Genomic DNA, 10511 nt, shown 5'->3' on the forward strand with positions numbered 1-10511 from the left:
TGCTAAACTTGACAGTTTTTTTTTACTCCCCCACCAAATTTTAAGCCGATACTCCGTCTAATGTCGACGACGCCATCCGCGTTGCGTTGTTTATTTCGATCATGTCTGATTGTGGCACAAACTCACTGAAGCGGCGACGCATACCACCACCGAGCGCGCGGCGCGGCACTCGCTTAAAATGACTTAAGTTTTATGAGGCCTTTTAGTGGCAAGAGCGTTGTCTGCAATTCCCAGGATGCCAAAGTCAAAAGATGCCTAATGAAAGGGGACGCATGGCTGATTGCAGCTATATCTGGAGCTCGCCTGGAAGTGGCATCGATTTAACAATTTAGCAGCACCCTCCTCTGTGTGTTTCCATTAGTCACGGCTGAATACAACCCACTTCCCCCCATTTCACTCCCTTGAACCATGCACACGTGCATAAACACACACACACACACACACGCACACACATGCGCGCGTACTCTGCCGCCGAGCTACGGACCGCATTGTTTTTAGAGGATTGACAAAACTGAGCGACGATACTGGGAAACTCACGTGCGGGTACACGGCACTAGATTGAACGTTTTATTCTTGTGGCTTCATTTGTGCGCGTCAAGCAGAAAGTGCGAGAGGTTACAATGTGGGCGCCGTTGGTGTACGTGAGGGCAGGAAGATGTTCTTGCGTCTTCGGTTGATGCTCGGTGAATCCGAGAACCCTCCGGATCGTGTGACTTTGAGTGTCGACCAAGATCTTTTCGGGATTCATGTTCTGCAGTGACTCAACTGGGAAATATTCAGTCGTAGTGTTTTTAATCATCTCAGGGCATGTCTGTTATGGTGATAGGAACGTGCGGCAAACTTTTAAGTCATGAACAAGATCAACAAATGATAAGATTCTTTTGGGCCATCAAAGTGACTCATCTGACCCCCCGGGGCATCTTTGCGGTGATACACAACGACAACAATGTGGATTCTTGTGAAGACCCAAATCGGTCACAACACCAAAAAGTATAAACTTGACATCACGAGTCCAGCAGCCTTTGAAAATGTCAGCGTTGGCTTGACTACGACAAAGAGGAGGTTGATCTCACGAGTGCGAACGGTTGTCCTTGTGCTCCACCACTCACGGCCGCGTCATTCAAAGCGCTCCATGGCGCGGCGGAAGCCTTTGCGGGATGGAATGGCGCGGCATGGAAAACGCCGTCCACCCACTCCCTGAGCGTGTCCACCGGTGATTCCTGCTTCCCGTCCGCTTTAGGCAGCGCCATGTTGGACGGAAAGCCGGGAGGAGAGGATGAGCCGGTCGCCAGCATGCAGGGCGGATATTCTGGCTCCAAGCCGGGATCCAGAGACGCTGCCGTGGTCGCGATGGACCAGATTTTGGCTTTGTTTTCCGTCCCGTGCACATCTGGCATTGAAAAGAAGGCGTTCTGGTCTCGAACCGCCGTGACTTTCGAGAAGTCCGGAGACAATCTGTCTGAGCTGTGCAGCGGCTCCGGGTTGTACGCGAGGTGACCGGGTGGAACGTTTGAATCGACTTCGTTGTCCTCCCGTAGAAACGCCGGCTTCGGTTCGCAGTCGGACGCGTCGGACTCCAAGAGGTCAAAGTCTTCAAGATCGCTCTGCAGGTCGGCAGATTGTTGATCTGGGAAGCGCAATCGTATCCAAGTTTCACAAAAAGAGCCGATTTATTTATTTGTTTATTTTTTTAATCAAAGCAGAATCCGTTTAGGAGCTCTTACCTGGATGGTCTTTGTCTCCTTTCTGTGACTTCTCTGCTTCGTCGCTGTCTTCGTCGCGGCCTCTATCGTCTGAGCTTTTACAAGCTCGCGGTGACCACGTCACCTTGTTCTCCTTCTTCAGCCTCCTGCGGGCGTTGGCAAACCACGTCGACACCTGAACAAGTCGAGGTAGAAACTGTGGTTTTTGGAGTCCGAGCATTCGCCCCTATGTGCGTGGAATAGTACTGCTGGATGTGTCTTGAAAGACGCAAAGCAAGTTGTCATGAAGCGGCGCTGTCGTTTGTGCTCACTTGGGTGAGGGTCATCCTGGTGATGATGGCCAGCATGATCTTCTCTCCTTTCGTTGGGTAAGGGTTCTTCTGGTGCTCCTGCAGCCAGGCCTTCAGGGTGCCGGTCGTTTCCCGGGTCGCGTTTTTACGCCGTGAAGCTCCTTCTGAGGAGGAGTAACTGAACAATTGAAGAATCATTAATTAGAGTGTGGCAAACACTTTGGGGGGAAAAAAATGTGGAATCAATTCCTCTGTGTGTGTGAGTGTGTATACATGCATTTTTAGGGGAAAAAAAATGGTAATATTGTGGCGTGCCTTTCTTTTGGTACAATTGCACAAGATAGACGCGTTTCTTCAAACATCGATATTTGCATTATTATTATCTCCGTTTTGAACTGTGGCACGGATGTACACTGAATCATATTGGCAAGTTTTTCTATTATTCGTTACCTTTTTTAGCTATGTGAGAGGACGTCAAAAAAAATAATAAATCAACGACTCTCGTTGTGATAAGAACAGCTTTGCACTGACATCACACCATCAAAACTGCCCTGACAGTGAAACTCAAATACAATACGGGGTGAGCATACAATACCTGTATCCCCCCGCGTCCCCCCCACACACACACCCCCAGCCCCCTCGGGTGTAATGTGCATGTAAAAGTGCAGTGCAATTTGGGGCCAATCCAATTACATATTACAGCTTTGACTGAACCAAAGAAGACCTTTTTTTTTTTAAATGGCAGTTTTAAAATAAAAATCATCCTTACCCATATCTGTCGTAAGAATAATGGCCGATCGTGTATTCATAAGGATAGCAGGCAGCTGTCTGAGAGGTCCCCATGTGCACTGATGCAGCCGCCCCTTTAGGCTGTAGTGGTCCCTGCAATTACAGTCGATACATATTCAGCATCAAACGCAGAATCAAACTCCGAAAGCCATTCAGATGCGAGTTGCACGCTTCTTCAGCCACTTTCCGATTCCCAGAGCTCCGTCCTTCCTCCCACTTAATCAGTGGCTGCTGTGTTCAATTTTCAAAAGTCAGCATGTCACTCACTCTCGAATAGAGAGATGTGGCGTCGCCAGCGCAGGTGTTATAGTAAGCTTGGCGCTTTGCGTAAGGGCTGCAAACGCCGATGCTGTGGCCAGAGGTGAGCTGGTGGCCCGCGGAGCGCAGCGCCGGGTGGGACGGCGGCGGCGATCCGGGCTCCAGACAGCCGGCGAGGGGGCTCGCGGTCATCAGAAACTTCGGGGAAAAAAAAAAGTGCGAAAATCATTTGCATAATCGTCAAGTTTATCCTCTGGCAAATGGTAAAACATCAACAGTTGTTTCTGTCGTAATGTAAATGAAAACACTGTACCTGTGGTGGAGTGGAGTAGGAGTATCCCAGCTGAGAGTAAGCCATGACTGAATTAAGATAAGAAAAAGCTTTTGTCAAAAGAAAAAAGAAAAGAAAAGAAAAGAAAAGGGAGGGGGCGGTCAAGAAGTCGACTATTGACGTTTGTCCAAACCTAAAGAGGCATACTGACAAATGTCATAAAATAGAGAATTTGAGTTCCATCTATTGCCTAATCCAAAGTTTGTCGCTGGCTGTTACGCACAGCAAACAGACGTTTTTACGCACCACTTTCATTTTCGAAACGGCGATAATTAGAGTTGGGGGGGGGGGGGTAATATCCCCCGGTCCCCCGCAGATGCTCCGCGCTCTCTGAAGTGTCACAGCCTCGAGTGCGCCCCTGCGAGCGCACGAGGGGGAGATCCAACCAAGAACCCCCCCTCCCGTAGCGCTCCTGCAATTTAAGAGGCGCTTCTGTGACGTCACTCCGTACCCGGAGCGCGTCACTCACGCCAACGGGAAGACACTCGCGTAACCGATGCTCTTTACTTTAGCTCTTACTCAAGAATAAGGAACCGCTCTGGGCGTAATTAGAATGGCATCAATTCCCTTTTCCAAAATCAACACACACATTGATTTGACGTGATGACTACAACCTGGTATTAGCATAATCGCTTTGCCCCTGTAGTTGAGATAACTTGTCACCATGGAGAAATCTCCCTGTCATCAACACATTCATGACTGGGGGGGGGGGGCTTCTTGTCCCCTCTGTAAGCAAATTAATCAAAGAATAAACAGCCAGCATTCCCTTGAGTAAGCACATTTACCAAGTGAATGACTTGTCATGTTTTTAATAATAAAGCCTTAAACGTTTTGAGCAGTTTTAGATCAACTTCACACTCGGCCGCGTTTTACTCAATGGTGGAATATTCACAATGTCACAATTTCAGATAAAGATCCCCCCCCCCCCACCGCCCATGTAATATAAATTGCCCTAAGAAGCTATTTATTTAATTGTGTTATTTCTGGCTCATGCAGGATCTCACGTACACACGTGTAAGGGAAACTTCAAAAGTATCGAATTTTTTGAAAAGGAGGCAGGAAAAATGGCTCCAGAATGGAGCAAGGGGATACGAAGGGGTAAAAGGCCAAAATATTCCCAGTGCAACCAGAGTAATGCAGGAACAACAGAGCCGCATCACCAGAACGCGTCTTCGGCCCCACCGGAGGAAGGGGAGGGGGCGAGGCTGCATCTGCGTACCTTCCCTTGATTGACATTCCATTTGTCTCTTGAAAGGTGCTCATATCGTGAACACGGACTAAGTGTCTCCGCGCTCATCTGTGCTCAAAGCTCGGAAATGAAGTTCTCTCCGTGCGCCGTCGTCGCGCGTCTTTGCACAAAACGGATGCCACTCCAAGACAATGGCAATTTGTTTAGCTCGTGACAATGAACATGAGTGGCCCCTTGGTCAGATCTATTGGGAAAAGTTGCGAGAGGCCATGACGGCTTCCTATACACAAAGACCATTCAAAGCGTACGTTTTATTTCTCTTTTTGAATATTCAGTGGGCTACTTATATATTAATATACGGTGTCGTTATAAATTGATGGAATTTTCTCCAGTAAGCATAAATATATATATTTCTTAAGCCCCTGCGTTCGTTAGACCGTGATTCTATCTTTCTGATCGCGCTCCCCTCACATCAATCTTTCATTCAAGAATGCGCCATGTGGGAGGAGGACGGGGAAAACCGCATTCTTATTTTACCCGCCGCGCATCCCGCGCCAGCTATTATGCAGGAGGTGGGACAATGGGCTTAATGATAGAAGCATGTTAATGTGAGAGGAGGGCGGCGGCAAGGCAACCGTGCATGTCGCTCGCCGGAGAGGCCCAAACAACTCCAATCACAAGTTCCTTCAATCACAGAGTCCCGCATTTGAATCGTTTCTACCTGAAAGTCTGGCATCTATGCAACTTTAATCGCGGTTTAACAAGTAGATGCTTTTTGAGCCTTTGTCTCATTTTGAGCTTTCGTTCCTTGGAAATCAAGCTCAAGTGGCCGGCTGGGCCAGCCAACCAAAGAAGTGCGAACGATTTTCTCATCATGGGTAGGAAGAGATTTTGGTTGGGTTGCGCGCAAGCTAGCACCAAAATTCTGCCACGGTTTTGGTTATTTCCAAACAAGAAACGGTTCTCCTGCAAATCTGTAAAACAGGTCCAATAGTGGTTCTTGTTTTAATCATTATAAATCTCTGATCCTTATGCGTCTGCTTTTTGATGCTGCCACGCACTTTATGCGTTACCAACAGGCTGGAGTGGAACCCAAAGAGCAGCTGTTCACTGTTAAAATCAAGCTTTGTCTCTTTTGTTTGTTTGGTTTTAACTTTGAAGATCAAAATAAGTTTGGGTCACGTTTCACTCCTGCTGCTTTCTTCTCCCTTCCACTTACATATGGCGTTACTTTCGTCAATGTAGGGCAGAAATCAAAGTCCAACAATGTACACCGGTGCTTCCCAATCCAGGCCCGCGGGCCGAAAATGGCCCACCTCCACATTTTGCCCGCTCCTCGGAACAATACCGGAAATACTTGAGATGATTGAGACTTGTATATGCATAGAACGAAACCTTCTATTCCACCCTTCTCCAGTCGGTGGCGTTCTCTTTTTCCAACATGTTTTGATTCAAATGGTGGCGTCCATGCTGGTGGCCGTGTTTACTTTGATCAGCATTTGTTTGTTTGTATGTGACTTCCAATCCATCCAGGGCAGACTTTCTACGACAGTCACCCATTTTGCCCTTGTTCTTTTTCAAATCAGACTTGTAATGAGGTCTGCTTGAGGCCTTTGTCACTTGACCGAGCACATGACGTTGTTCCTTTGTTTGGAAAAAAAAAAAAAAAAACAATTAGTTCCTGAGTTTTTATGTCTTGGAAGCACTGAGTCACATTTGTTGGGCCCTTGGTGTCTGTTTGGGTTTTAGCGATAGCCTCACTTTGATGACGGCACTCCACAAATTAGAGAGCTTGACAGTTTCTGGAAAGTGGGGATCGTATATGTCAGTGGCCAAGCAGCGCTCCAAAAAAAAAAAAAAAAAAAATGCACTCCTTGCTTCGGACCAGCATGCTACGATAAATCAGGTGATTGTCACCATGAATCATTCTTCCCTAGCTTCCTCTGAGTTAGTCACAACATTCAAAATAAACAAAACATGTTGCCAGAGCTTGGACCTGAGTAAGTTGGTACTCTTGAAAGTTCCACTTCCAACTGGCACGGTGGGTCGACTGGTGAGCACATTCGCCTCACCGCGCTCAGGTCATGCGTTCGAATCTTCACTCCTGGACTTCCTGTGTGGAGTTGACACGTCCCTGCATGGGGTTTCTCCCGGTACTCCGGTTTCCTCCCACATTCTCTTTCAGTTGTCCTTCGGTGCAATCGTGAGAGTGGATGGTAGTTTGTCTGTGTGCGCTCTGCGATTGACGCCAATCAGTTGACGGTGTCGCCCACCCGCTGCCCGAAGACGGCCGAGATAAGCTGCAGCATAGCCGTGACCCTCGTGAGGAGAAGCGAATAGGAAAATGGATGAAAACACAGTTTCATCACCATTGCCAGACGAAATGGCATTGGAAAGTACTGGTCCTTAGTGTCAGAGAGTATTCAAATGTACGTGCTGCGGCTTGTGCTCAGTCTGAAAAAAGTTGTATCGCTGCATCCCTAATAACGGAAAAAAACACTGCTTCGTCCTAAGTGTTTTATTCGCATTCGACTGAGGATTCTGCATTGCCACAAGCTAGTGGTATTTAGCCAGCCATGAGACACAAGGCATTGACCGCAAATCTTTGCAGCTGACAACAGCAAACAATTCTCTGGAATTAGTCGCTTGATGGGAAACATCTTCCTTCTCCGAATCTGCTGCCGTCATGTTTTATGACTCCAGCTTTACATTCTTTCGCATCCCTACTGTCATTGTTTTTTTGCTTCCTTCAAAGACCCCCAAATCACAATCAATCCAGATATGAGCGCGGGTGACTTGACTTCGTGTGACCGTAACGAGTGTTCAAAAGTCCTTGCTTTTAATAGATGTCATACATCCTTTGGGATGTTAACAAGTCAGGGGAGATTGTGACTGAAGAAGGTGATTTTTTTTTGGGGGGGGTCTGGAAGGAAAAGCAAATAGGGACCAGGTAGAGGTATAAACGAACCGTTGGTCACTAAGTAAGGCTTCCTGGTGTTCCACAGCAAAGCTGACTTGATGTGGTCCACAAAAATAAGGCCGCCAACACAGTGTGACCGCCGATATCTACTGCTTCCTGTCATCCTCGTCCCAGGGGATCCTCGTGGAAGCGGTGCGCGCTGCTGAACTCTTGAGCGGGATACTATAAATGCCCCGTCTTCCCTCATCAATGATGTAGCATATGGGAACAGAGACAAGCTTACCCTCTTAGCCGCCGCGCAGTACGTTGCCGTGTGTATGTGTGAGAAGGACGAGAAGTGAGACAGACAGAGGCGGAGAGGGAGGTTTAGGCTACAGGCAGCTCTTAAGAGTGCGTACAGTTTGCGTTGAGCCCTGGGAGGACAGTCGTATTCTTCCCGATCACTTCCACTTCATTACTTCTGCAGCGCACATGCATTATTCAGCCCTTTAAGCCTCAGTCCACGGGGACCGATACAGCCATTAACGCACGCTTAAATCCGCCTTCCGAATCTTCTGATGATCCGCCGATGATCTATTTTCAGTCTTGTTGATATTCAGTCACGATTCAAACATTTTATCTCTTTTTCTAAATTTCACCTTGAATGGGTCTCACGTGGCGGCACGGTGGGCGACTGGTTCGCACGTCTGCCTCACAGTGCAGAAGTCCAGGGTCCGATTCCGGGCCCCGGCCTCGCTGTGTGGCGTTTGCATGTTCTCCCCGTGCCTGCGTGGGTTTACTCCGGGTGCTCGAGTGAGAATATATCTCACTTATGGAGGTGATAGCTTTAAACTCAATTATTTCACCATTTCAGTGATTTTATTTATTGATTGATTGATTTTTTTATTTATTTATTTTTTTTATTTATTTTTGCACGTCTGTAAAACAGGCCCAGTGACATAATTGGGTGTCCTGCATGAGTCGCCCTTCCCCTGTCATAGAAGAATTGAAGAGCGTTCATTCGCATCATCAATTGTAACATGCAGTTAGCTAGCTAGCCCTACCTACACCCTTTGGATAGAAGGTAACCCCGGTAAAATCTTTTTTTGATTAATAGTTGACACACCTCTATATTTTTGTTGTGCAACACATCTCATGCAGCCATGCAAGAAGAGATGGGGTGCTCAAATTGAGTGCACTGCAGCTCTGAGCTGATTTTTTTTTTTTTTTTTTTTAATGAAATTGGGATGGAAAATGGGGGTCAGGGGAAGTTTGTGGGTAACCAAGTCTATATTTTACAGATACACTGGAAATGTTAATTGCCACTGTACTGCACCGTACTGACAGCTGTTTCTAGTTGTATGCAGCATGAGTGTTGCGTGGTGGCATGCCTGACATTGCGTGCCTTTCTACTTTCGATGAGTACAGTAGTTGTACTTGGAGCTCAGGCGCCACCTTGTGGTAGGTTGAAATAATACAACAAGACTCTGTGTGAGTCCGTTTCCCTCAGGCAGCAGGGGTGTCGACTTGCGGTTGTCATTGAGCAGAGGTGAAAAGGTCACGCTTAATTTTGTGACCACGAAAGCACGAAACAGCGGCTCCACTTGTCTCCACGCAAGGACGACGTGGTTTCAGATTCCGTGTCACACGTCTGAGAGGACCTCCCACGGCTTGAGGCCACCGGCAGCGTTGGGTTTTGAAAGGGGACAAAATCTCCTCGGCGATTCCGGCGTGTCTGTCTTCTCCAGTGATCGCCTCTTTGTCACATTGACCTCTTTACTCCGCTGACTGTCGCATCTCCCGTGAGCCTCGTGTTGCGTGCCAGGCCTGACCGTGCGCCATCAAACGCAACTCCGCAAAGTATTAATCCACAGCAAACGCTGCGAAACGCTTGGCGGCTGACAGGGTTGAATGTGATCGCAGTCGATTAAGTGCCTCTTCCTGCGGAGCCGGCACTCTCCCACGAGAGGAGCGGGGCAATCATTGCCTCGGATTGGCCCGGTGGGAACAAGACCGCTAGTTTTCTGTGTCCACTCCAATCACATCAGTAATGGAGAGGCGGGTAAGCATCTGTGACAGTGGGAAACCAGATCTCCGCTCACCCCCCCCAGTCTATGTGAGAGTGTGTGCCTCGCAGATAAACAGTTGGCAGGTTGTCCCTTACTCCTTGGCGTGTGCGTGAAAAACGCTCACACACATCCAGAGTCATCTGAGTCCTCATTCATCTGCCCAAGTCACTTAGGCTAATAGAGCTTAATGGAGTATATTAACCCCTGTCTATCTACTCACACACACGCACACACACACACGCATTCTGCTGTGTGTCTATGTGCATGTCTGTAACTGAGATGGCGAGATTGACGGTGTGTGCCTTTCAAGTGTAATTACGCCATGGATTTATGTGCCCTTCAGTTATGGGTAGTGAAGACTGTTGACATTTCATGTTGCCCTCCGAAAAACACATGCAGTATATTAAAAAAAAAAAAAAAACATGTATCATGTCATTTACACGCAATAGCACTGGTGTCCAAGTCAAGGCGACGTCATTTTAAAGCGGGCCCCAAAAGCAAATAGTGCGTCTTCCTATTTTTTCTTCACCTGTAGCGGTCTTTCAAGTACAACAAAATGTGGCATACAACTTTTGTCGAGTTCCTAGTTCAGTTTGCTCCTGGCAACATTGTTGTTTATCAATGGAGAGTGGCAAGCACCTAAGACGAGTTTCACAGATGTGCTTTTTAAGTTGTTGGTCTCCCAAAGTTCCTTCCTTTGGCTCACCTGTGTACTTTTCAGCAAAGTTCCAGATATTTATTTATTTATTTTTCCCTAAACGCCGCAGACAACTATTCACACGTTGTACCTCCTAATTCATCCCTATCTCTCAAGTATGCTGGAGCGAAAAAAAAAATGCTACCGGAATCCTTCGCCCCACTCCAGACGCCCCCAGAAGTACTGCGCAAAGCTATGTCGCTTCATACATGCGGTCAAAGTACATTGTTCCCGGTTGGCTGAAAGGAGTCAACGGTCCGAAAACTAAAGCACCCCCCCCCACCCC

At 47.6% G+C, this 10511-nt stretch overlaps 1 protein-coding gene and 1 long non-coding RNA gene across 3 annotated transcripts in view; one reads left to right on the forward strand and one right to left on the reverse strand.

Moving 5' to 3' along the window:
- The window catches only part of LOC109519222 (uncharacterized), an 86070-nt gene that overhangs the window by 1210 nt on the left and 74349 nt on the right, over nt 1-10511 (forward strand). The gene's annotated exons all lie outside the window — the stretch shown is intronic.
- Nucleotides 479-3774, reverse strand: irx4b (iroquois homeobox 4b). 2 transcript variants are annotated; one of them, XM_019875630.1, is made up of 7 exons: nt 3618-3774; nt 3354-3400; nt 3050-3238; nt 2763-2875; nt 2015-2171; nt 1725-1878; nt 479-1627 (listed from the first exon to the last, which is right to left on the reverse strand). In XM_019875630.1, the coding sequence occupies exons 2-7, from the start codon at nt 3396-3398 to the stop codon at nt 1047-1049; spliced, it is 1239 nt and encodes a 412-aa protein (XP_019731189.1). In that variant the 5' UTR covers nt 3399-3400; nt 3618-3774; the 3' UTR covers nt 479-1046. The 2 variants fall into 2 exon arrangements, with proteins under 2 accessions (XP_019731189.1, XP_019731188.1); XM_019875629.1 differs by having other exon boundaries at nt 3354-3774.

This window comes from Hippocampus comes, unplaced genomic scaffold (genome assembly GCF_001891065.2).
Source record: "Hippocampus comes isolate QL1 unplaced genomic scaffold, H_comes_QL1_v1.1 scaffold12, whole genome shotgun sequence".
NCBI lineage: Eukaryota > Metazoa > Chordata > Actinopteri > Syngnathiformes > Syngnathidae > Hippocampus > Hippocampus comes.

Coding starts and splice junctions, on each gene's coding strand:
- irx4b (XM_019875630.1), bottom strand. CDS start 3,398: ATGGCTTACTCTCAGCTGGGATACTCCTACTCCACTCCACCACAG. Junction 2,172..2,762: donor TATTCTTACGACAGATATGG/GTAAGGATGATT, acceptor TCAATTGTTCAG/TTACTCCTCCTCAGAAGGAG. Junction 1,628..1,724: donor AGGAGACAAAGACCATCCAG/GTAAGAGCTCCT, acceptor TGCGCTTCCCAG/ATCAACAATCTGCCGACCTG.